The sequence below is a fragment of the Delphinus delphis genome, chromosome 1 (genome assembly GCF_949987515.2).
Source record: "Delphinus delphis chromosome 1, mDelDel1.2, whole genome shotgun sequence".
NCBI classification, from domain to species: Eukaryota; Metazoa; Chordata; class Mammalia; order Artiodactyla; family Delphinidae; genus Delphinus; species Delphinus delphis.
In genome coordinates this window covers 149866768-149893115 of record NC_082683.1, presented here as the reverse complement: position 1 = coordinate 149893115, position 26348 = coordinate 149866768, and the positions used below count along the sequence as shown (strand labels likewise).

General features: G+C 51.8%; 1 protein-coding gene across 2 annotated transcripts in view; it reads left to right on the top strand.

Moving 5' to 3' along the window:
• Positions 1-25455, top strand: part of RASSF5 (Ras association domain family member 5) — a 71134-nt gene extending 45679 nt beyond the window's left edge. For both annotated transcript variants that reach the window (XM_059995764.1, XM_059995773.1), the window contains 4 exons: positions 19492-19602; positions 20628-20925; positions 21413-21528; positions 23078-25455. In XM_059995764.1, the coding sequence (XP_059851747.1) occupies positions 19492-19602; positions 20628-20925; positions 21413-21528; positions 23078-23230 (678 nt within the window). In that variant the 3' untranslated portion in view covers positions 23231-25455. The remainder of the gene's footprint in view (positions 1-19491; positions 19603-20627; positions 20926-21412; positions 21529-23077) is intronic.
• Positions 25456-26348: the final 893 nt, after the last annotated feature.

Below are 26348 nucleotides of genomic sequence, written 5' to 3'. Positions count from 1 at the left end.
GGCCAACTTCCACTCCCATCGGTTCCCCAAATGCCTGCAGAGGGTGGCAGTTTAGTCCCCCTGAGCAGGGACACGGGCACTCTGAGCTCTCTCTGCATGTTCCACGGGCTGCGGGACCCCAGGAGCCATCCAGAGCATCGGGGTGAACGCTCTGGGGACACAGAAAGCCCGCTGCTTGCAGCACGTCAGAGCTGGAAGGACCCGGATCTGGCACCTCACTTTACAGATGGAGAGGCTGAGGCCAGAGAGGCGCGAGGACTTCACCAGGCCAAATACCGGGCTGGGCGGCGCCAGGACTAGCCCCCTCTTAGAAACCTTGTTAAGAGCTCTTCTCGGTCTTCTTCACTCCGTGCGTGACAGGGGTGAACTGTAGTCCTTGTCCTCTCAGAGCCTTCTACAAAATGGAAAGACCCAAACAACCTCGGGCTAGGAAAGAGCTGCTGAGTCCTTACATCCCTCCACTGCATAAGGCCCTCACCGTCCCTCCGTTCCTCAGGCACAGCGGCCCAAGAAACATTCACTCTACACTTGACACTAGCAGGGGTCCCTCTCATCAGTCCCTGAATCTTACAACTTTACAAGTTCTTCTTCGTGTCTATCCTAGAACACTGCTTGCTGTATCTTCATCATGCGTGTTTTCTTTGTGGATATGGAGGTGCAAGTTTGGCTCCATCTGTGGTTAAATATTATACTTAAGCACAGCTGGAATACTTTCCTATGCCACCCCCCACCCCACCCCCCATACCCAGGCCCTCCCTGGTCTACACTGACACCATTGATTCTTGAAAAATTCAAGGAAGACGCAAAGAGGAAGGCGTGGGGGGCGGTGTCTCAGAGGTCACTGTCCGAAGCCACTCCTGGTTCCGTCCCTGCACTTGCGCCATCTCTTCTTGGGCCTCTGTGGCTCCAGGGACGTCATCCAAGCCTGACAGCCCTGGGACCCGTCAGGGAAATCCCCATCTCTCTGCCAGCAGCAGGAACACCCAGGTCTCGGGCTCAGCACCTGCCCCTGACCTTCTTGGCATGAGAGGAAAGAATACTAAAAATAAGTAGGTTCCAAATTTGAGCAATAAAAATTAAATCTTCAGAACCGTTGGACCATATAACTGCTTTTCTATGTGCTTTCTCAGAAGCCTGCCCAGCTCGAGACTCACCTCGAAAGATGCTTCACGCTAGCGCAGCCACGCGATAGCCTCCCTTTGGGGCTGGAACCTGTATTCCCCTCCTGTGGAATTTACTTCTCGTTGCTTCTCTGGCCCTTCCCAGTGTTCCTTTTCTCTGTGAAGATGGTAAACCCTGTAAGATCAGAACTCGCATCCCCTTCGGGCGCAAGGCAGCACCAAGTACTGGTTACTGAAGCAGGCGCTGACTAAACGCTGGTTGAGTTCAGTTGCTGCATCGTCTCTCTTGCATCCTGTATAATCAGGGTGGACCAACTGTTTTAACAAACAGCCCCCGTTATTTTCAGTCATTGGATATAATAGAAGTTTATTTCCCTCTTTAAGTAAAGTTACATTGGCAGGTGGGGCTCAGGGTAACACATGGGAGGTTTTGTGGGCCAGGCCCGGAAATGGTGTGTGTGTTTTACATCCACGTGCTATTGGCCAGAACTCAGTCACGTGGCCACACCTAACCACAGGGAGGTTGGGAAATGAAGTACAGCTGTGAGCCCGGGCAGACGAGGAAGCTGGATGTGGTAAACACTTAGCTGTCTCTGTCGCACATCCTCTTCCTACCTCTCTGCTCAACCACCGCTGGAAGCTCTGCTCTGCTTTTTTGGTGAAGGGCCGTAACCTCTGTCTCTTTGACTTTGTACCTCTCCATCTGTCACCAAGGATGTGCTCTTCCTGGGATGGGGGGTGTGTGTGTCCTGTCTCCCCCAACTACACTGGGAACTTTTTGAGGACAGATGCTTTTCCTTACTCAGCACTGCCCCGGTTCCTCTGTAGCATCTGAAGGCTTCAGTGGTGCTTACAAGGTTTGCCCTGGCTACTGACATCAGAATCTCTCTTTGGATCACTCTTTGAAAATGGAGTGTCAAGGGTCCACTCTAGACTTTTTGGCTCCTGAATCTTCGGAGGTAGGACCCTCAAATCTGCTTTTTTAATACTTCCCCCTGGTGATTCTCATATATACTGAAGTCTGGGAACCACCAGTTTAGGAAATGTTTGGTAATTGATGACTTCGGTTGGAATTCAAGATGAGCATTTATCACAGATTCCAGAGAGCCTCCTAGGCTGGAAGCCCAGAAGGTAAAGGGTTTTGTCCCTGGTCACACAGCTAAGTAGAGACAGACCAAGGACTCAGAGCCCCTGGGTCCCTGCTCAGAGCGGTCCCCATTACTCTCACCGCAACGTGCTAGCAGGGATGTTGAGGGGACGGCCCTTGGTGATCATGACCGATGCGTGATGTAACGGAAGCAGAACTGTAAGCAAAGTCCTGGCTTCTCATCTCAGCTCCAGCTCTTAACTGAGGGGCTGTGGCCAAGACACTTCAACCCTCCAGACCCAGGCGCTTCATCTGGTCCTTTTAGCCAGTGCGATACGAGCCTGTCCTTCTTCTTTATCTGAGAGTCCCTCACCACTTTGCATGGGAGCAGAGCCTTCTTACCAGTTTCTCATGGGACTGGCAGGGATAGATCCTGACTACCAAGTTCTCTAAATTGTAAGGACTTCGCTAGGGTGGGGTCAGGAAGGGGGCCTGAATGGTTACATGAGCCCCCTCTCCAGGACCACCTGGGACTTACCCAAGACATCCTCACCTTTGTGTTCCACATTCCTCCCCTCCCACCCACCCCTCTCTCTTCACAAGTTTAGACTGTTTATCCTGACTCAGCTGGCTTTTCCCTCTAAAGCAATTCCAGTTATAGCTGAGGGCGCATGCAACAGCCATTCACCCACGCAGTTTAGGGAGAAAGGAAGATTTTACACTGGTATCAACCTTGAATCCTAGCTCTTAGTTTACACCCTCAGGTTGGACTCTGGATCCAGCTTCCACCCCATGAGCTTGAAAGGGAGGCATCGTCGGGCCCAGCCTGGGTGCCCAGCAGCCTGTGTTCCCATCCCTCTGCTGCTCTTGACTTGCCAGGTAACACACACCTGTGTGCTTTCCAGCTTGGGGATCCTCCTGTGTGGAGGACCCAGACCTGTCTTCATTCAGGGCCTCGGTCTCCTCTTCTGGATGGCTCAATCTACCCATAAAGTAGCATCCCGGTCCTGACATGGCATATTCTCTGCGGATAAGAGGCCCAGATAAATTTGCCAAAAATCAGGAGCATTTAAGTTCAGGGCCGGGAGGAAGAAGGAAGCTGTAGTGGCAGAAAACTTCAGGTTTCCCTCTCTCAGCCTGTGGCTTCTGTCCTTGGTGCTGTCCTGGTCCCTGTCTCTTCTTTTCTCCCACCCCACCCCAGCTTTACTTATCACTCCCCAGCCTACATCCCCCATCTCACCTCTCTTCTTGGCTCTAGAATACTTTTTTTTTTTTTTTGGTCTGCTTCAGGTCGTTGAGGCACGTGGGGTCTTTTGCTGCAGCACACAGGATCTTCGTTGCGGCACTCGAGCTTCTCTCTAGTTGTGGCGTGTGGGTTTTTTGGTTTTTTTTCTCTCTCTAGTTTTGGCGTGCGGGTTCCAAAGCACGTGGGCTCTGTAGTTTGCAACCCTCAGGCCCTCTCGTTGAGACGTGCGAGCTCAGTAGTTGTGGCGTGCGGGCTTAGTTGCCACTTGGCCTGTGGGATCTTAGTTCCCCGACGAAGGATCGAACCCGCATCCCCTGCCTTGGAAGGTGGATTCTTTACCACTGGACCACGAGGGAAGTCCCTAGTATAGATTTCCTATAGCCTATTGGAGGTCTCCCATGCTCCTCAGATGCCTAAAATTTAGTATGTCCAGAACCAACTCGTAGCTCTGCCCATGACTGATTTCTCTCCCTGTCTCTACCCCACCCTACTAGTCCCCTCCCTACCTTTGAAACCTCGGGGGTCTCCCCGCTCATCCCTTCCATCCGGTATGTCACTGTGGCTTCTGCCTCCACAGTGTCGCAGATGTCGGTCTCTCCTTTCTGTCCCCCGCCCTGCCCTATGTTGGGGGCTTGTCACCTCACCCCTAGATGCTCCAGGAGGTCACCCAACCAGTTTCCATCCTGTTTCTTCTCCTTCTGTATATCCTGCATTCGATGGCATATGGGTCTGGTGTCCTGAAGCCTTCGGAGCCCCCCGTTTGCTTCCAGAGCAAAGCCCACACTTCGTTCCTGCTCGTTATGTAGCATCCAGGGCCCCACAATGCCTGGGCTCAATCAAAATGTTGTGTTCTTAAGTTTCTTATAGCACCGAGCACTGGGGTGCTGGGAGATACAGAGATGGATAAAATGCAGTCTCCACACTTAAAGACCTATGGCCCCAGCCACGTTGTGTAACAGACCCTAGTTGCCCCCCTTCCCCACCCATGAAGTGTCTGGATGGGGGCCCCTGAGCAAAGGGTCATCCAGGGGGAAGACACGCTGCATCTGCCCTGCAGCCACGTGACTCTCATCAGGACCTGGCAGCAGCTCCCAGAATCAGAGAGCCTGGGGCATAGCTTAGGAGGGGGCTGGGGACAGGCCGGCAGTGACAGAGCTGCAGCAGCCACTGAGAGGGTTGGAGGAGATTGACTTAACCTCTGAAAAGCAGAGACTCCTGGAGCTGCAGGAGACTGTCAAGGGTCTTTACAGCCATTCCCCTGTTTCCGAGCAGGCCTGCATATAACTGACACAGGCAGGGAGGGAAGCTGTGCTCATTACCACCATCCTCCTCCAACCCATTCATCAGTCCTCCCTTGTCCACGGTGCTAGACAATGTGACTGCAGCTGGTTGGATCCCTGCTGTGTATGAGGCTACAGTTCGAGGCAAAAAAAATCGGGGAGGGCGGCCGCAGAGCGTTTCCGCCTAACAGACCACACTGGCAGAATTTCTATTGCTGTCAAGCCGAAAGGTTGGCGTGTTCAATGAGGTTGTATGTGAGAGGGGCTTAGCCAAGGGCGAGGCCCCCACCCCACGCTCACCCGACCCCAAAACACATGCTCTTCCCACCACACACATGGCATCTCGGGTGAGAGTCAAGTTCCGAAAGGCTCCAGCTAAGCTCAGCTCTCCCAGCTCTAATCTGGTGACCTGCCGCAGGAAGCTGTTTTTCTCGTTCAGCCAATTTCCAGATGCTAAAATCCAGGCTGTTTTTCCCTGTTCTGGTCTTGGGAAACCTGGTCGCCATACTCTGCCACCAGCACCTCATCAGCCTCCAGTCCGTGAGCCCCTCTGTATCCTTCTCATCTCCTGGCTCTCCGCAGAGTGAGGAGTGGTGTTGGGCTGTCCCCCGTGCCGTGATGCAGGCGTCAAGGGGAGCTGGGACCACAGGGCACCAGCCTTGCGGCGGAGAGTATGAGAGGCAGGGCCCTCCGTTGGCCAGAACACGTGGAGAGGCAGTAGGCAGGCCTAAACTCCGGAGTCACACATGGCTGGGAAAGTGTGGGTTAGCGAGGAGGAAGCGGGAGCTGATGGGTCCAGGGTGTTTAGAGAGCATTTCCGGTTGCAACTTGATGCTCCCTTCTTTCTGCTCCCAAAACACTGGTGTATCCTTCTCCCCTATCCCTCATTTTGATGGGCTGTACTTTTCTGGAAGAGGAACAAGATCTTGTTCATCATCGTGTCCCCAGCACATGATAGGCACTTAATGCGTGTTTGATAAAGGAGGAGGGAGCTTGGAGGTTCTTCCTCAAAAAGTTTCTTTCCCCAAGAGGCAGCGGGGGCTCCCGGAGGACACACACAGCACTTTAGGCAAAGTGTGTGAAAACGATCTCAGGACTGTGAGAAAGGGAAGCTTGCTAAGATTCTGGGTGAGGAATCAATGGATTTTTCCAGTGACTCTGAAAAGAAAAATCTCACTGAGCGAGCAGAAAATGCAAGGACAGCTTTCCATCCACCCCATCTGTGGTTGCTCAGCTATTTGCCTTGGAGGATGAGGGCAGGCAGGGCTGGGTTACTAAGCAACCAGGCCCTGGCACCTGCTGGCAAGTGTTGGTGTGGTCCTTCCTCAAGTGGGGCCTCCCTGGGGGGCTGAGGCAGAGGGTCCGTGTGGGGAGGCGGGAGAGCCCGCTTTGATGGATTTCTCCTGTCTGCCTTTCAGCCATGGGAATGGCAGGTTGAGGGGGGAGGAATCAATACACTTCTCATTTGTTTAACTTTCCCAGTTTAACTCTAAGCAAGTGAAGATCCCAGTTTGGTGACCCCAGTAGTCTGAGCATTCTCAGACAGCCCAGGTAGAGTGGGCGGGGGCCCCAGGCCCTCAAGTGGGCCCAACACTGGGCCTGGCAACCCAAGCCCTCAACCTTCACTCTGGGTGACCTCAGGAAGCATGCTCACTGCTCTTGGTCTCACTTTCTCCTTCTGTAAAATGGGGAGACTTGCCCCTCCAGTGGAGACTAATTGCTAAAGAGGGCCCAGCATCTGGCTGTGAGAATGGGTGGAGAACTCCTGGGCTTGGAATTATAAAGGCTGTTTCGAGGAATGCAGATGGGTGTTGAATTGTGACGTGAGGTGGGGTTCTTGACTGTGGTGCGTGGAGGTGTAAGGTTCTGTTCACAGAACAGAGAAAGGGCAGGAGCTAGGGTTCTGCTGGGAAATGGTTAGAATGTACAATAGTAATAGTCAGTTCCTGGGCCTTGATGTGTGCCGGGCACTGTTCTAAGCGTATAGACTCATTTAATCCTCACATCATCTACAGTTACCGCGTGAACAACACGGGTCTGAACTGCATGGGCCACTTATATTTGGATGGTTTCAACAGTAAATATTACTGTAGTACACGGTCTGTGGTTATTTGAATTCGCGGATGCAGGATACCGAAGGCCCACTGTACGTTATATGCAGATTAGCTCCAGCATTGTTTAAAGGGTCAACTGTGTATATGGTTTCCATTTAACAGTGAGGAAACTGAGGCACTGAAGGGGTTCAAGGGTCACACAGTAGTAAGGGGCAGATCCAGAACTTGGACCCAAGTAGTCTAATGCCAGAGCTCCCAGCCCCTAAGCTATGCCGCCTCTCCTGTAGCTCTTTCCAGAATTACCCAAGTAACCGAAGCCCCAGCAGTGAGGCCAGGAGATGCTCACAGATGCAGCTGCATGTCAGCAGCATTCGTCTTGGAGTCACTGAGGACAGCGCACTTTACCAGGCCATTTAGGAGACAGGAAACCAGATGTCCCTGCCCCTGAGCCTTTAGGATACAATGAGAAGACACACACGTGGAAAGACTCTGAGCTACTCAATGACCAACCAAGACGCGTTTCAGTATCACAGAGTAATCCCGGAGCACCAGCGTGGGCTGGGTTAGCAGGGCAGGCAGGCAGCGCAGGGACAAGAGGGCGTGTGTGGGCCAGTGGCGAGGCTCCAGCACCCAGCACCAGCCCAGCCAGCAAAGATGAAGGCACAGGCGGGGCTTCCAGTTAGAGGGCAGCCGAGAAGGAGCCACTCCCCGCAGCAGGGCAGTGACGCGGGTGTCCCAGCCGCCCCGCCCCTCTGAACGAGCGTGGCAATGCAGGGATACGGGGAGCTGGCACTGGCTCCCACGCGCCCGCTCACCACCTCGGAATTCTCTGAATCATTTACGGAGGCTCTGCCCCAGCCGGAGCCAGCACGTGGTGGGAGAAGGTGCGCCTGCTGTCCCGGCACCCACGGCCTGTGATTAGAACACACGAGCTGGACTCCTAGAACCGCCCATCTCTCATGGCCCCGTGACTCTGCAGGGCTTGGCTTGATGGCTCTCAGAGCACGTGGGATCCTAGAAGCTGCGGGACCCTGTGGTCAAAGCATTCTTGTGCAGAGATGTCCACTAGGATGAGAGTGAGGAAGGGATTCGGAGACGGGGATGGAAAACTCTGAAGGCAAGCCAATTGCGAGCTCCCAGCTCGGCGACTTCAGCAGAATTCCACGACTCCGTGGCCTGCACAGGAAAGATGAGACAGTGTTGCCCCACATCTTCCTTTTGCTGTCACATCCATTTCTCTAGGATGTGTGAGGTTGGAAAGCCGGGGTAGCTCCTTGCTCATGGCCGGCTGTGACGGGGTACGAGGAGAGCATCTGAAGCAGGGTGGGAAGTGCCCGCTGCTTGAATTGCCTAACGATTCAGGTTTCTGCAGAATGTGGGTGATTGGACTGTTCGTCCCAAGGCCCGTTCCAGATCTCTGAGCCCAGGCTTCTGAATTGCACCCGAGCTCCCCTCTGGAGGGTCGTCTAAGAAGCTGGGAGAAACTCTCCTAACTGCAGCTGTTCCTCTGAGCCAGGCTGGGCTGTCCAGGTCATCCCTAGGCTTCAGCCATTTCGTAGTGCACCTGGCAGGAGAGTGGCCAGGCCTAGGAACAGAGCCTGGTCCTGGAGGTCCTGGGATGAGGGCCCACTTGCTTAGAAGTAGGATCGACTCCTCACTTTCCCGGAATATAGAAAGTAAGGGACACTCCCAACTTTACGGGAACCAGGTGAATCCATGAACCTGGTTACATGGCCCCCAGGTTCCCCTGCCCTTGGAATCTTCTTTTTTTATTGTAAGAAAATATATATAATGTAAAATGTACCATTTTAACCATTTCTACGTGTATAGTTCTGTGGCATTAAGCACCTTCACATTTTTGTACCACCATCACCACCATCCTCTCCAGAACTTTTGCATCTTCTGAACTCAGCACCCATTAGACAATTAACTCCCCATTCCCTCCTCCCCACAGCCCCTGGCAACCACGATTCTACTTTCTGTCTCTTTGAATTTGATTACTCTAGGAACCACATATGAGTGGAATCATAAAATATTTGTCTTTTTGTGACTGACTTATTTCATTTAGCGTAATGTCTCCAAGCTTCCTCCATGCTGTAGCATGTGTCCGAATTTCCTTCCTTTTTATGAATAATATTCCATTGTGTGTTTGTACCACATTTTGTTTATCCAGTCATCCATCAATAGGTTGCTTCCATGTCTTGGCTATTGTGAACAATGTTGCTATGAACATGAGTGAACAAATCTCTGTTCAAGTCCTACTTTCCCTTCTTTTGGGTATATATCCAGAAGTGGAATTGCTGGATCATATTGTAATTTCATGTTTAATCTTCTGAGGTTTCGCCATACCATTTTTTTATAGCAGCTTCATCATTTTCTATTCCCACCAGCAATGCACACAGGTTGTTATTTTCTGTGTTTTTGAAAATAGCCACCCTAATAGGTGTGAGATGGCATCTCACCATGGTTTTGATTTGCATTTCCCTAATGACTAGTGATTTCAAACAGTTTTTCATGTGCTTATTGACCATTTGTACATCTTCTTTGGAGACATGTCTATTCAAGTCCTTTGTCCATTTTCAATGGGGCTGTTTGTTTTGTTATTGTTGAGTTACAGGGGCTCTTTGTGTTGATATATTCTGGATCTTGATCCCTTGTTAGACGTATGATTTGCAATGGAATCCTCTTTAAATTGATTCTAAAAGAGCCAAGTCTCGCATTTGAAGAGACTGGAGTCTAGGATGAGTTATTGGAACCCACTCACTCCCCCTGCCCACCATCATCCCTAATTCACTCCGCAGTGCTCTGGTCCTGGGTTCTCTGGGAATACAGAGATGGGAAAGGTGCAACTCCTGGTGTTGGGATGCTCATGGTCTAGTCAGGGAGACAGGCTGAGACACAACTCACACTACTATATAGAGGATGAAACCAGTGCTGGAATAATATTGGGGTGTAAGCTTATGCTGTCGAAGAGCCCGCTAATTCTAGATAGAAGTGGTGGATTAAGGAAAGTATCCCCCAAAGATATATCAGTTCCAGGGGGCAAATTCTCTCAGATGAGGAGGAGGACGTCTCAGACTGAATGATCAAACTAAGATGTCAGGGAGACTGAAAGGAGACAGGGACCTAGCAGGAAATCCAGTGAGGAAAACTAACCTGAAAAAAGACCTTCTCGGGCTTCTCTGGTGGCGCAGTGGTTGAGAGTCCGCCTGCCGATGCAGGGGATACGGGTTCGTGCCCCGGTCCGGGAAGATCCCACATGCCGCGGAGCGGCTGGGCCCGTGAGCCATGGCCGCTGGGCCTGCGCGTCCGGAGCCTGTGCTCCGCAGTGGGAGAGGCCACAACAGTGAGAGGCCCGCGTACCGCAAAAAAAAAAAAAAAAAAGACCTTCTCATGCCCTAGAAACTCTTGAGGGCACAAGAGAATGCCCCAAGGTAAAACTCCTGTTGCCACTGCAGTAGAACAGGTGTCACCCTATTGTGCTTGGATTCACACTTTAGACCTCTGAGCTGAAAAGGGGGGCTTCGTAATGGTCCAGGGGAGGGGAGAACAGAAATGGAAGGGATTTGCAACATCTACCCTCCGAAACAGTCAGAGTGCAGGAGTCTCCTCTGATTTCCAGTTACTGTCTCAGAAGTAGATGGGTGCCACGGAGCAGGAGCCCTATAGGACCCTTATACAATTCTGGAACCTTTCATTTCCATAGATTCGATTTTGGGTTTTGTGTGTGTGTGCATGTGTGCGTCTTATTGCTTCTTTATGTTTTATTCAGTTCATTAAGCAAACGTTTAAGGGCCCCTCCTGTGTGCCAGGTCCTGTCCCAGGAACTGCGTCAGTGAACAAGTCTTTCTCTGCCCTTGGGAAGCTTCTATTCTATGCTCAAGCTGCAGGGATGTGTGCTGATCTTGAGAGGCAGCCAGAGCACCTGTGTCCAGGCCATAGCCAGGCTGGGGGTGGGGTCGGGGGAGGGACTGTCAAGAAAACCTCCAGGGTAGAGTCCAAGGATGCAGTTTTACAGAGGAAAGAAGGACAAGCTGTGCCCTGGGGCCTGCAGTAGACAGAAAAAGTGAGGGCGGGTGTCCGTCTAGGACTGAGAGGGGATACCTGGGGCTACTAGAGTAACCACATGTGCTGGTCTGCCCAGGACTTTCTGATTTGGGCACTGAAAGTCCTGCATCCTGAGAAAACTCAGTCCCGAGCAAACTGGGACAGCTAGTCACCCTACCTGGGACTCAGAGCTGAAGGCACCGCCTACTTATCCATGGGACACACAGTGGGCATGTAGTGCCAGGGGCCCACAGCACTTCAGGGGCCCACAAACATGTTTTAATTTCTTTTAAAATCAGGAGAAAGAAATGAACTTTTAGGTTGAAGAAAGTACTTTAATCTATGACATTTATATATTTGTCTTTATACCAATCATAAAATATAATTTCCAAGACTTTTTTATGGAGAAAGGGGCCCACAGCCCTGAGGATGAATGTGGCCCAGGCTGAAAGCCCTGTCAGGGGCCAAGGTTAAGGCGAGACTCCCGCATGGGGTCACTACCCACCAGTCAGACCTCCCTTTGCCAGATGAACAACTACTGAGGCTGCTGGTAGTTACCATGGCGTTTATTGACTGCTTACTGTATACTTACATTGTGCTAAGCACTTCCAGATGTGCAGTCTCATTCCGTCTCTGCAATAAATGTATAAAGAAGGCCTTCTTATCTGTGTTTCGCAGGCAAAGCATCCCGAGTCTCAGTGAGACTGACTTGACCACGTTCACAGACGACCAAGGGTAGGGCCGGCAAAGGCCAACCTATGGCTGGATGTGCAGGCAGCGTGGCCTAGTGGGTAATAACATACCTCCATCATTGACTTATTTCGAGGATTAAATGAGATTGTGACTGCTAAACCCTGCGCACGCCTGGCTGTTGAGATTTTTATCATGATAATGAGGCCCTACAGGGCCTGAACTTAAGTGCGAAGCTCCAGGGCCACAGGGCTCTCCCAGCTTCCTGCGTGGGGCTCCTGCCACCCCAGGTGACGTGCTCCTGCCAGTAGACAGAGGTGGCCAAGTAAAAGGGTGAGGGACGCCATGCCCAGGTTCCAGGACATGCTGGCAGCCCAGAGAGTCCACAGAGATGACGCCCGCACACACGGAGCTGGGCTGGGCTGCCTGGGAGGCCGCCGAGGCTGGTCCCTGTTGTGCTGTGCTTGTCCCAGTGTCCATGTATGTGTGTCTCTGTCTTCCCTCCTCAGATAACCTGTGAGCTCCAAGGACAGGGACCACACCCCATGGGTTTCAAGTCCCAAGGTGCCTTTCACAGTCCCCAACCCATGGGCAATTCAGTCAGTTGCTGTTGACTGTCTACATTGACCACACTCCATAGTTTTGTCTTTAGGGACTTCAGTCTCTAGTTTTCAAGGCTCCTCCTCTACATCCCCCCAGAGCAGCTCAAATTCCACATGGTTCTGCTTGTATGGATGGCTCCATCCTTCCTTCCTTCCTCTGCTGGGAATAACCTATCAGGGAACACAGTTAAGGAATTTGATTCTTTTATTTCGGGACATTGGACAGCTCCATAGAGGGACTTGTGGGAATCAACACCTTCACTGCCCTGGGTGGGGCTGGGGAAGCCATTCCAGAACACGGCCATCGGGACTCGGATGGGGCCCTGTAGTGAAGCCCCATGGGGCTTCCTCTTTCCCATCTGGTTGAGGCCATCACAAAGGGGCCAATGAACCCTGAATGTGATCTGAGCATCGAGCAGGGTGTGCCCAGCCTGGACAGACAGGTGCCTGCCCCTTTCCTTCAGAGGGTCCTACTTAGGATGCGCCAAACAGAGACAGCAGGTGTTTGGGTCAGGCCAGCTGCTGGGCAGAAGGCGTCTGCAGGTGGTCATTCTCCTGCAGCCGATGCCTGAGGCTCTCATCCCAGACAGAGGCCTGGAGATGCTTCCCACCCAAGGGGCAAAAGAATCGCTGCTGACAGATTTGCTAAGAGCTAAGAAAGAGGAAATGTGGCAAAGGCTCGTGGTGACCAGCTTCCGGGATAGTTTTTGTTTTGTTTTCTTGAACTGTGTGAGTTGAGAAGGTGTGGACCTTACTTGAGCTTGGCCAACGTGGGGTCTGGCGGACGAGTAGAGAAAGCCAGTGGTGAGTAAGGAGCAAAGTCAAGTCGAAGAGAAGCGTTAGGCACGTTCTGTAGACCAGTTGTCACTGCTGCAGTGCAGACCTGCTGAGCTCCCAGCTCTCCTCCCAGAGGCCCCCATCCCCACACCCAGTTCTCTGAAACAGAAGAGGAAGCAGTGATGAAAGAAACCACCCTATCCTATCTTCTGTGTAAAATCTTAGAGCTGCAGAGGGGCCTTAGAATTCTGCTGGTCTCGCTTAGTGATTTCACAGATGAGGAAACTGAGGCCCCAGGAGTGAAAGTGACTCACCAGAAGTCACAGGTCATTGGATGGGCTTGCGTTCATTCTCACCAAGAAATTGCAAAGAGCTGAGCCATGGGACAGGCTTCCAGCCAAAGCCCACAGCCCCACGCAGCCCACACCTTCTCAGCATCTGCTTCTTGGGGTGCAGGTTGGTATGAGTTGCTCCTGGACCTGACTACTGTCCACGCTGGGCTCTGGGCTGAGTATCACCTAGGCTGGTCCATTCTCTCCCTGCCACGCAAGCAACAGGTATTTTTCTGACACGTCCTTGGAGGTCAGCCCAGTTCTCCGCTGAGCCCTGCAGAGGGTGCCAAAGAAGAATAATCATCAGATATCCTGTCTGACTCCCTCCAGGGAGCATCTAACTGGGGAGATGGGATTGACACAGGTGAAACAATAATGAAACAGTAAAAGGCAGCATATAATCAGATGCTAAAGGTAGCCATACAGGCTGTGAAGCCACCTCCATAGGTCCTGGCAGTGGTGGAGGTAACATTAGCAGGCAGCTGCGGAGGTCCATGGCACGTAGGAATTTGCAGCTCTGCTATGACAGGAATCTGAGGGTTTGAGGCCATGGGGCTGGTGTTTGGAAATGAGTCCCCGAGCTGGTGAGTGAGCTTAGCTGCCCACCTGCATCCTTCCTCAGGCAGCTTGCTGCCTCCCAATTAGAGAAGGGAGGAGAGAAAGCAGAACTCCAATGAAGTGATAAAGCTTTTGTCTACTTGCGAAAAGTGTCCATTAAGTGAGAGTGAAGTTACCAAAGGCCCATACACTGGTGGTGGGAGGAAATACACAGGAAACACCTGATTCTTGATACAAGTATGATATTAGGAGAAAGGCGGGGACCAGTACAAACCTGTATACTGTATACCTTTCTCCATTTGGGAATTAAAATGTCAGGAACCTAAAAGATTAGGAGAGCAGAAAATGAGGAGATTGCTGTGGGCCAGAGAAATTTTCTCAGTAAACTACACAGAGAAGATGGAACTAGAGGAGATGGGGGCTATGTATTCTAGGCAGAAAAACTGCACAAATGACAGTGTAGAGCAGACGTGGGCAAACTACTGTTCGTGGGCCAGAGTCCACAAATAAAGTTTTACTGAAACACAACCACACTCATCCTATGGTCGCTCTCTGCTACAGTGGCAGAGGTGAGTAGCAACAGAGACTGGATAGCCTACGAAGCCTAAAATATTTGCTCCCTGGCCCTTTACAGAAAAAATTTGCCAAGCACTAGTGTAGAGAAAAGAATGAACAAACCCTATGACATGTGAGCCAATCCAGAGGAAGTGCTCCAGGAAAGTGAGAAATGAAATTGGCTAACAGAGATAGGACTTTGTATGCCTGGAGTGATAGTTACAGTACATGCCTTTTGGATGGGTTCAATCATTTCCAAAATACCCATTATTTCATTTGGTTTTACCTTTGCATCAATCCTATGAGGCAATAAAGGATTTTTATAGATGAGGAAACTGAGGCTTAAAGACATGATCCAACTCTCTCAAGATCACTTTGTTAATGATGGGAGTCACAACCTGAACACACGCTTATGTTCACCCCACAGGTATTGCCTGAGCCTCTACCATGTGCCAAGCTGGAACTGAGCTCTGGGACCCCGTGGTGGAGCAGACAGGTGCTTCTCTCACAGAACTCAGTCCAAATGGCAATCCAAGACATACTGCACTATAATTCCTAGCAGAAAGCAAGATCATTTTTCTCCCCCTGTAGGCAATGGGGAAGCACTGAAGTTTCTTGAGCAAGCGTATATATTATCTGCTTCATGCTCAGGGCCACTGGGTGTGGAGAAGAGACAGAAGTATGATGTAAGTCACTAAGGAGCTTCCGTCTAGTTAGGAAGAAAAACCAAGGTGGATGGTCTACTTGGAGGATAATATTAGATGGATATTTAAGTGCAGGATAGTATAGTGTTAGTTTTGGATGTAGGTTAGCTCTAACCTTGCTGGGGCTCCATTTCCTCATCTGTGAAATGGGCATAATAATAGTACCTTCCTCATAAACTTGTGGTGAGGATGAAATGAGCTGATACATGCTAAGTGAGTAGAACAGTGCCTGGCACATAGTTAGCCTGTTAATAACAGTCAAGGATCATCGTCATCATCGTGCAGGGCTGAGGTGGTCAGAGAGGCCTTGACAGGTGAAAGATTTCAGATAGACAGACAGCAGTAAGATGGTGAAAGCTGTGTGTAGGAGGAAGAGGCTGACAAGTTTAAAAAGAGGAAAAGTGAAATTTCTTTTTTTTTAATATGTATTTATTTATTTGGCTGCATTGAGTCTTAGTTGTGGCACGTGGGATCTTCATTTCTGTGTGTGAGATCTTCGTTTCGTCACGTGGGATCTTTTAGTTGCGGCATGTGGGATCTAGTTCCCCGACCAGGGATCGAACCTGGGCCCCCCTGCATTGGGAGCACAGAGTCTTAACCACTAGACCACCAGGGAAGTCTCAAAGGGAAAGTGAAATTTCTGGCAAAAGTGAGGTTTGCGTGATTTAGGTCCAGAAAAAAATGGGCCCGAATGTATCTGATGGTTCCAGCACATTCTCCTCAGCCCACTCCTGACCCTGTGGGTTAGGACCTATGAACACAAATTTGCTTCTCACCAGTGCCCTGGATGTGCTGGCTGCATTGGGAACAGCTCAACCGTCTGCCACCAATGGCAGGAGCTTAATCAGAGCAGATGCATCCCATGCCAGATGCACTGAGATGTATAAGCCTCCTAGGAGAGACACCTCACAGGGCAATGCCTGTTATCTTTAAAATCACAACAGAGTGAGCTCCCCATTCTGTCCCCATCTTGGGCCACCCCAGGAGACAAAACTCTGTCTGGTTTCTAGCTTTGTACCCGTAGATGGAGACAAATCTTTCACTCTGAGAACTTGAGAATCTGGCAGGTGAATAGAAAGTGGGGTCTTTGACTTATCCTCTGAAGATCGCAATATTATTGATCTGTTCACACCCTGGATACTGCCTTCTCGGTAAACCTTTGGGGGCAGTGCATATCTGTGAGTGCAAAAGTGTTAAGTCTGCAGCTGGATGGGGACGCTTGAGGTCTGAGATTGCTTGGGAGGGGTCTATACCAGTTCTTCTCCAACGTTGCCGCACATTAGAATCACCTGGGAGATTTTTTTAAATCCCTCTGCACCCCAAACCAATTAAATCGGATCTCCAGGATGGAGCCCAGGTGTTGTGTTTCTCAAGATCCCCCAGAGGAGTCCACGTGCAGCCGGGTTTAAGAAGCACTGGTCGAGGTTTTCTACCATCTCTAGGATGGGAAAGAGTGCACTCCCGTAGCCATGGCTGGCTGGCTGGCTGGCCTGCTTTGGGAGGTGATTCATTCAGTCCATGGTCAGATCTTGTCTGCCAGATCTGGTGCGGGCAGCAGCCAGGGGTGCTGTCATCCCAGGGCGGGAGATTCAGTGTGCTGGCCAGACAGGGCTCCTGGCACTCCCAGACGGGATGGAGATCAGGATGGTTGTTTTCTGCGTGAGTCCTGCAAAGGGTGCCCGCGGCCACTTGCGTCACTTCCCCAGGTTTGTGGTGGGAAGGGGGGAATAGATGGGTTATCTGCTGCAGGAAAAGAGAACAGGAAGAAAAAACCTTAGGTTAAGGCAGCTCTGACTCTTACTGTATTCAAAAACAGGCTGGAATACTGGCCTTCGAAAGCCATGATGCAGCTGCCTTTTCTTACCGGGAAATGGCTCTAGCTCATTTGGAAACTATGAGAGATCTTCCAGGAGCTTCTAGAGCTTCTAACTCTTTTTTGTAGATAAGTACGAGCAAGCTGCTAACTCCTAAGGAGCAACAGCCTGCATGTTTCAGAGCCGGACAGAATGGAGTGTATGTAACGGTAACGGGATACTGGTCTTTCTGACTGGAAGCTCCCAGAGGGCAGCAGGCACGTCTGGTCCCACAGAGATGTGCCCAGTGGGGTGGGTGCTGGGGGCGGGGCCTCCAGGAACTAAGCGGGGAGGCATGAGGAGTGAGAAGCTCCACTGTGATGGTCCCTGGGTGAATAAGTCGACAGCGAAAGAAGACACTCTGTGTGGCTCACACCGCTTGCTTCTCAGCTCAAGAAGATGGCAGATGCCCTGGGGAGTACTTGCCCTTGGGTGGTCCTCCATGGAATCAGGGTCCTGTTCCAGAGACCTGAGTGACCCCATAGGAAAAGGGTGGGCCCTGCATCCTGGCGCCTGCCTCCTCCTGCCAGAGGCTAGAAGTCCCTCCTTGACATCTTTACAGGTGACACGGTGGCCCCAGGTCCTGAGGCTTCTGGGGACCCACTGAACGTTTCACAGGTCACGTAATTTATAGGTCTTGGTGTAGCGACTGCTCGTGCCAGCCCCGTTGCATGGAATTTCAGTGATCGCTATGGGAGTGGCTGAAGCGGCTGTCCTAGGGTGACCACATGGAATTGAGAAGAGCATGGGTTCCAGACTTTGATGGACTCGTTTCCAGGCCCAACGCAGATGCTTACTAGCGGTGGGACCACAAGCGTGTTTCTTAACCCTTCTGAGCCTCTGTCTGTAATCTGTAAAACAGGAATAACATACGTAGTATGTAAGGTTTGTGAGTGTACAGTGCTGTTCCGATCGAGATCCTCGAGGAAGAGTACATAGGGGAGCAGACAGGCCAGCGGAAGATGCCGTGATGGAAAAAGGACGTCAGCTCGTTTCCATGCTGAGGGGTGGGTGTGGGAGGCCACGCCCGCTCCCCTCGGCAGCCACAGAGCTTGACATCTTATCGGCTCTGTGGGACTGGAAAGTGGGAGGGGGGAGTGAAGGCATCCTGCTGAGTGTGACTTGTCTCCCGTGGGCGGGCTAGAGGGAGGAGGCTGGACAGCTCTGCCATGGGAGCCTGACAGGTTCAGCTGGGTGGTGCTGTGACGGCAGCATGGCTGTGAAATTCCCCAACCAAACCAGACACCCACAGGGCAGTGCTGGGTGATGTCAGCCTGGAGAACACGGTTGCCCCACCACTCTGGGCCTGTTTCCTCATTTGCCGGAGGAGGATCCTGACCCACCCTGGGTCCGCTAGATTTCTAAGACCAGGCACATTCTTGGCAGGTTTTGACTGACCTATTTATTCCCCCAAACTGTGGCTCCTGCACTCCCGGCCACGCAGGACAACGTGAAGACAAAGCAGGGAAGGTGGGTGGCAATGGACTTGAGAGAAGCCCAGGGAACTGACAGACGGACAGGTTTGCTTAGACCCCAGAATTCTCCCCTGAATTCTGTCCACCGTGTGAACAACATCGACCTGCATCTCCTTGGCTTCCTTCTTCCTAGAGGGGGTGCGGGGGGTCGGGGGGCAGTCAGAAGAATAAATTGTGATGTCATGGGAAGAACACAGCAGAACGGACTGGCATCCCTTTTAGTTCTGCAGAGGCTGACTGCAGGGCTCTAGGCACGTTCCTAAACTCCTCTGAGTCTCCGTCGTGTCACCCGTGAAATGTGGGTAATAAACTCTTATCTTGCAGTTTGGATTCTGAGGATTAACTGAGATAATGCAAGCCAAGCACTCGGCGCAGAGGAGGTGCTGAGTAAACGCTGGCTGTCCCTGTGCCCCAGTGGAGATTTATCCCCTCAATTATCAGGGAAGGCTACAGCCCCCTGCCCCCACTAGTTCATGCATTCATTTGATAAATATGTGTGTGTGTGTGTGTGTGTGCGTGTGCGTGTGTGTGTGTGTGTGTGTGTGTGTATTCTTACTATGTGCAAAGTGCTGTGGCCAGTGACATGGGGCCTGGACTAATGTCCATGTGCCCTTGGTCCTCTCGATCTGGGAGAATTGCTGTCATTCCCATCAGCATATACTGGGATCACGTGTATGTTCCTGTCTCTCCAGCTCTATTGTTACTTCCTTGAGGAGATGACCATGGCTTGCATTTCTTTGCATCTCCCATAGCATCTAAATGGACACCCTCCATAAGCAAAACAGCTCTGCTGATTCACCAGATTCACACCCAGTGCCTGTGTGCCGGGCCTTTTCACCTTGGTCTTGCAACAAGCCTGAACGGTGGGTATTGCCCCCATTTCACAGGTGTGGAGACTGGGGCCGAGAGAGATGGAAGTCACTTCCCCGGGGTAGCTGGCTGCGCAGGGGTTTGACCTTTGATTTTTCTCAGGCTGAGTCCATCCCATTCACTGCCTGAGGCTGGTGCTCACTTATTCTCGGTTGGAGAGGCCTTTGGGAGGACGAGGTCATTTCCTTCCTCATCCTGAGAGCCACTGTACATCCACCCTCACATCTGTGTCTGTTTCAGAATGACTGTAAACCCGCAGAGGAGCCGTGGTGCCCGCCCACGCTGCAGGAGATCAAGCAGAAGATCGACAGCTACAACACCCGGGAAAAGAACTGCCTGGGCATGAAGCTGGTGAGGGGGCCTGCCCCGCACTGCCCGCCCCCTTCCTCTCTCCCCCTCCCAGCTCCATAGCCCCTGCCGGTGTGGCTCCCCTGCTCTCCCTCTGCATTCTGGGGGATACCCCCACCAGGGTCCTCCCCTTTCTTTGGGCTCCTGGAGGCCTCCAGGCTTGTGTGAAGCTGAGAGCCTGGGTTATCAGGGGTCTCTGTGTGTTTTAGGGAAATAAAATGGGCTTCAGAATAAGATCCACATCTAGTCTCTGGCTCTTCCTGTTTTTAACTTGTGGCTTTGGGAAACCTTAACCTCTCTGAGCTTCACTGTAAAATAGAGATATTAGTTCCCATTTGTCAAAGCGCTTGTGGGAATTAAATGATATACAAGTGACTAAGGGCCCAGGAGGCCCTGGGCAAGGGGAGCTCGCAGCAACTCCTCCTCCCCTTCTTGGTCATTACAGCCTGTGTCTGGGGAAGCTTCCTTAGGCTGTGCAGAGCTCAGAGAGGGGAGGGCACCAACTTTGTGCCAGGTTTGGAAAGGCCATCTTCAGTGGGGAGGGGAGGAGACAGTAGAAGAAACCTGCCCCCTGCTGGTGGCTGGCAGCAACTGGCTCTTTGGGGCTTCAGCCGGGTGGGGCGCTAGAAAACCCAGTCGCGGATAGGCCTGGGTTTAAGTCTTGCAGACTGCCGGGTTTTGGAAAGAGATGCAGGAGAAAATCCAGTGCGCTTGTTCTCCGAGGACCTTATTACAGAGCCTTCCTGCTCCTCTTTGGTTTGGCGGGGCAAACTAGAGAGGCCACTCCAGACCCTGCCTCTTGGCCTGGGGACCCACCAAAGGCAGTCGGCGTCTGCCCCGTGACAGGGGATTTGGGGCAGGCAGCCTGAGCCTGTCGGGAGGGTGTTTGACTGGGATGGCACTGCTGTTAGGAAAGGCCTCTGCAGCCCACCGGATCTGGGGCCACGGCCCAGAGTGGCAGATAGGATCAAGCAACACAGACCCTCCCGGACCCCACATGACTTCCCCCCCCGCCCCCCACCCCGCAGAGCGAAGACGGCACCTACACGGGTTTCATCAAAGTGCATTTGAGACTTCGGCGGCCGGTGATGGTGCCTGCTGGGATCCGGCCGCCGTCCATCTACGACGCCATCAAGGAAGTGGACCTGGCAGCCACCACGGACAGGCGGACATCCTTCTACCTGCCGCTGGACGCCATCAAGCAGCTGCACATCTGCAGCACCACCACAGTCAGTGAGGTCATCCAGGGGCTGCTCAAGAAGTTCATGGTCGTGGACAGTCCCCAGAAGTTTGCACTTTTTAAGCGGATACACAAGGACGGGCAAGGTATGAGAGAGCTAGCTCCCACCCAGAAACTACCTTTCCCAGGTCCGTCTGTGCTCCCCAACACACTGGAGTGGGAGGATTGGGCTTCTCGTGGCACCTCTGCTCAGCCATCCGTGTGGCGTTAGGTCTGTGGAAGGGCCACACGCACGTTCTGCCCGCTCACTGTGCCCCTCCCTCCACGTGTGACTTCAGGAAAACCACACCCTGGGCTCTCACTTCCTAATCTGTGGAATGGGACGGAACCGCCCACCACTCCTACTAATCTTTTAGGGGATGACGTGAATGGAAACATGCTTCACACTCTAGCAGACGCGAAGATAAAGGTTGTTACCCTATTTATTCTTGTCAGGTTCATTTCGTTAGGTTGAAAGGATGGCCACTTCCATTTAGAAACACCAGCCTCTGCGTTTCCAATCGGTCCCACCCCTCCTGAGCCCCTGCCCTTCTTTTCCAAGATGAGCGCCCAGCCCCCTCTCTTGGTTTGCAGTGCTCTTCCAGAAACTCTCCGTTGCGGACTGCCCCCTCTACCTGCGCTTACTCGCTGGGCCTGACACGGATGTGCTCAGCTTCGTGCTAAAGGAGAACGAAACTGGAGAGGTGGAGGTAGGTCTGGGACCCTTTGTTTGGTGCACAAAGCCAGCCTGCGGGCACGCTGGGGGGCATGGGTTAGCCTCACCACCCAGCACAGCAGGAAAATGTCTCGAGGCAGCTGGGCTGGGGTGAGTGCCGGCTGAGGTTCAGCATTTAAGCCAGGATTGTAAGTGCCCTGGGGTAGCAAGTCAGGGCCTGTGTCTGGCAAGGCCTGTGGAAAGACAGGACTTCATGTGCTTTATTTCTGAAAACTCAGGGTGGATGGGCGCTGAGAAACTCCCTGTGTTCCACCCAGATTCTTTTGCTCCAGGATGGCCTGGGCTCCACTGGGCATGGGTATTTTTGAGTCGTTTGTCTCTCCCTGGTTCTTCAAAGCAGACCTCGATCCCCCAAGGGAAGCTCACCGGAGTCCAGTCTGTGGTGTGAAGTGAGGCGAAACCAAGCTGGTGGCCCCCACGGCCTGGGCTGCGTGGCAGGTGGGGTCACAGTGGAGTGACCGAGAACAGGGTGCCTCTCACAGAGTTTGTCACACTGCATTCACTGGAGGCCTGGGGTTCGGGGAAGCAGTCTTGGGAGCCACTGTGGAAATCTGGGGGGTCCAGGCGAGCGGGGCCCTGTCCTTTCCCGGCCTCCACCAGGCAGCTCTGCTTTCCATCTGCTTTATATAGTGGAAGATTTCGTTTGGAAAAAGTATTCCGCTGAAGCTGAACACTGCTGGCCCGTGGCAAGCTCACGGGCCTGGGGGTTTAGAGGTCTGGCTTCTAGTTCTAGTTTTGCTGCTATAAGCTTTGTGACTGTGGTGCTTGTGTCTGTGATTGTGGTTCCCTCTGTGGACTTCAGTTTTTTCATTTATCCGATGTGGGGATTAAACCAGATAAACCTTAATGTTCCTTTGTGCTCAAAGAGCTTAGGAGTCGAAACCCCTGGCCCCATGGGGGCCTCAGTTCCTGGGTCAGCCTAAGAGAAGTCAGACTTGCCTTCTTTCCTGAGCGGCCAGGTCCCCCAGGCCCACCAGGCTCTGCAGAGCTGTGCAACAGGCTCATCTCATCATCTGCTCTGCCAGCCAAGGGAGGCACATACCCTAATTCCACGGCAGATGAGAAAACAGGCTGAGAAGGTGGACTTATGTGCTCAAGGCCACACAGTGGAGCCAGGCTGACACCCAGTCTCCTGAGTCCAAGTCCAGCTCTCCTCCAGGTGCCACTTGAGGGTCCGCATGTTGGGAGCCTGTTGCTGATCACCCCAAAGCAGACAGCTGGGTCCCAGGCAGCTCCCGCGTCACTGTTAAGATCTCAGCGGCTACAGAGAAATTTAAGATTGTTGATTCTCTGAATAACAATGTGGCTTGTGGACTAGTAACTCTTGGCCACGAGATGCCAGGATTTGAAATTCTGTTGCTGGTGCGGCATGGAAACCCCAAGCTTTATTTTTCACATCTGCCTACTCAGTAGCAAACCATGTGCAAACTGTGTGAAGAGTGGGGACAGCAGGGGTCCTCAGATCAGGCGCCCACTAACCTGTCTCCTGTTGTTTCTCCCCCAATCTCCCTCTCGCCCCACAGTGGGATGCCTTCTCCATCCCCGAGCTCCAGAACTTCCTAACAATCCTGGAAAAGGAGGAGCAGGACAAAATCCAACAAGTGCAGAAGAAGTATGACAAGTTTAGGCAGAAACTGGAGGAGGCCTTAAGAGAATCCCAGGGCAAACCTGCCTAGCTGGTCCTGCTTCCTCTTCTCCCGATGCCCGTGGATTTATTTTTATTATTAATTATTATTCTGCCACAGACACTTTTTCTCAGGACACCTCTGTTGGGTGCATCTGTGCCCGCCCAGCAGTTCCAGACGTGGCACAAAATCTCTGATGGACACGTGTGTGCGTGGAGTTGGGGCCTGCCCACCATCACGCTGTGCCCTCTGCACACTGCCCAGGAGCAGCGCTCGCTCGTGTGAAAGTTCCGCCACGTCCTCTCACCATCGGCAAAAGCCTTTCACAAACCAAATAGTTGCCTCTCTCCACACCAGCCGGCAAAGGAAAGAAAAAAGATTTTAGAGATATATGTTCTTTCTCTGCCTTTTATTCTTTTTCAATTGCTTTCTTATTTGCCATCCACGGTTCCCTTATTTATGAGTCCAAGAATTGTAGCATATTCCTTGAGCAGGTCTGAGCTGAGCCCCTGAGAGCACGACAGTGCTCATAAAAGGACTGTCCCCCACTTTCCCCAGGTGCCCGTTGTTCATGCTTAAGGGAAGGTCATAAAGCCACTGGCTGGGGTCAGGAGCACCGAAGCTGAGATTGCCTGAGAACTTTCCAGAGAAGCTGCAGCCGGCCCTGGCCCTGATGGCCCAAAAGTCTGAGCCCATGTAAACCCAAAGGCATACATATCTGTGTATGCGTGGTCTTCAGCCATATCTTGTCAACAACTCTTTGTTTCTGAGTTACAGTTTTGAATTTAATATTGCCATCATCCTCCTGTGTTTCCACCAAAGGGAAACCAGCCATTTACCATTTTTAAAGTCTCCTGCTGAGTACGGAAATCAGGCAGTCAAAGCCAAAACATGTTGCAGATAAAGGTGTCCAAGCTGTCTTCAGCCTTCCCCGGGCTAGAGAGCAGAGGAGGCCTGGCTGCCTTGGTTTCCCTTTGGCCTCCAGCACTGCCTCACTCCTCCCACTGGGACTCTGGGATCTCCAGATACCGCCAGAGGAGCTGCCTTGAGTACAGAGGGGGGAACCTCCAACTCAGCCAACTTGGAGACCTTTATGGTCGAAGAATGGCCAGCCATGGGGCTGGCCTCCTGCTGACCTCAGTGCCTTTTTGTTTTCAAAGAGGGACAGGAGCAGGGGCATTTGCTTGAGGCTCTGCTGCTGGCTTGCTCCTGCCAGGAAGTGGACCGCGGCAGTGTGGGAGACAAGGCCAGGAGAATCTTCCCTCCAGGTATGGGACGAGGGTCGCAGACCTCCTTCCCGTCTAAGGTCCTGGGCTCTGACTTCCAAGAAGTGAGGTCAAACTGCCTGGACAGGGCGGATCAGATTCCCAACTCTACATGTGTACTGGCTCCTTGCTTAGGTCCAAACTTAAAACTAGCCAAACAATTCAAGCCGGTAGCCAGGACTACAGAGACACTCCTGCGCAGAGGAGAAGGACTCTGGACTTTCAAAGCGGGGCCAGTTTTCCAGTGCAGCCTCTGAGAGACCATTTCTTCGTCAGTCCTCTGCCTTCCCAAGTCCCTGTTGGGTTGGTTTGAGCCCACACTTCTTTGTGTAGCCTCAGCAGTTCCCTCCCTCCCTGACCCTTGCTGAGTCCACATGCCCCCGATCACAGAAGGAATGCAGACCCCTCATCATGCAAACTACTTAGTCTTCAGAGCTGCAAAAACAGGACGAGTTAAGCAGCTCAAAAGAGATTTTTTTACATCATAAAAACCCTAGTTATCTGCTATCTCCTGCTCAGCCTTATCACGTCCCCCCCGCTTAAAAAAATCTCTCTCCCTGCTGTGTATCGACAGGGGTGGGTGCAGAGTCCTCTTTTCTTCAAGCTGCATGTCTTTAACATGAATAGAAGGCATGGATCCTGTGCAACCGCTGTGAATGCTGCTGAGAACCTCCCTCTGATGGGGTGGCTATTTTATTTTTGAGAAGGAAAAGAAGTCATGTACATATATACATAAAGGCATATAGCTATATATAAAGAGATAGTGGTGTTTATGAAATAAGGAAACTATGGGAAAATTCAGACTTTCTCTAAAGCACAGTTAGACCAGGACCCAGGCTGAGGCCCTACCTCCGAAACAGTAGTGTGTAGGGAGTGTCCCTTCCCTCCCAGGGTGGGCATGACTGCTGGAGTGCCTTCTACTGTTGTGTTGCCCAGTGCGTAAATTTTCTTTTTAAATGTCTTTCTTATGTGGGTTTTAAAGAAAGTAATAAAAGCTGGTTGCAAAAATCATTCAGACCAGAGATGTGTTCCTTGAACTTCCCCATCTCATGGAAATCGGGAGCTGGGAGAGGGGGTGGGAATAGAGGAACACGCACACTTTGTGTCCAAGTCAGATTTCCTTTTGCCAACGAACAGAGGAATGAAGGCTACTGTTCAAATCAGCTTGAGAAAACCGTCCAAAGGCATGGGCTGGGGGTGCTGCCTAGGGGCCTGGCTATTCTGCATCCGCACAGAGCAGAAGAGGAAAGGGGACTTACTACAGAGAGGAGGGGCTTTCTGGAGCTAAGGATGATTGAACACCAGAACAGGCTACTGAGTTAAGCAATGATTCTTCTATTTTCAGAATTATTTTAAAATTAGATAGGAATGTGTCTTTGAAAGTTTGAGATTATCTCATCTGGAGGAAGGGGGCTAGATGACAAAAACAGTCCCTTGACCTTAGCTCTGACGTCCGTCAAAGGAACATCTCGGTAACCGTGGTAATAACCACGTAAAAGTTATTAGAAAGAAATTCTCGCCTGCCTTCCGGTATTGATCACACACAGTGCAATGAATGGGGGCCCCCGGAGCTCATCCAGTCCACTCCCAGCCTCCCTCTAGGAGAGCACCCCCTGTCCAACAGACATTCTTAAAAGTGTCCAGGAATGGGGCACATCTGTAATGTGTGCTCACCTAGACCTCCAAGAAGTATATCTTTCAATAATTTTGCCAAAACCCAGAAATGAAGCAGTTTCTGCTTTTCACTGAAACTCATTTGGTTACAATATGGGATTAAGTGTAAAGCTGTACATTTGACCTTGGTATAGATTATTCAGTTCAGCACACAGAAAAAGGAATCCTTTGCACAGCCTAACCCTCCCCTGCCTCCTCACATGTACCTATGTTATTCACAAGGAGGAAAG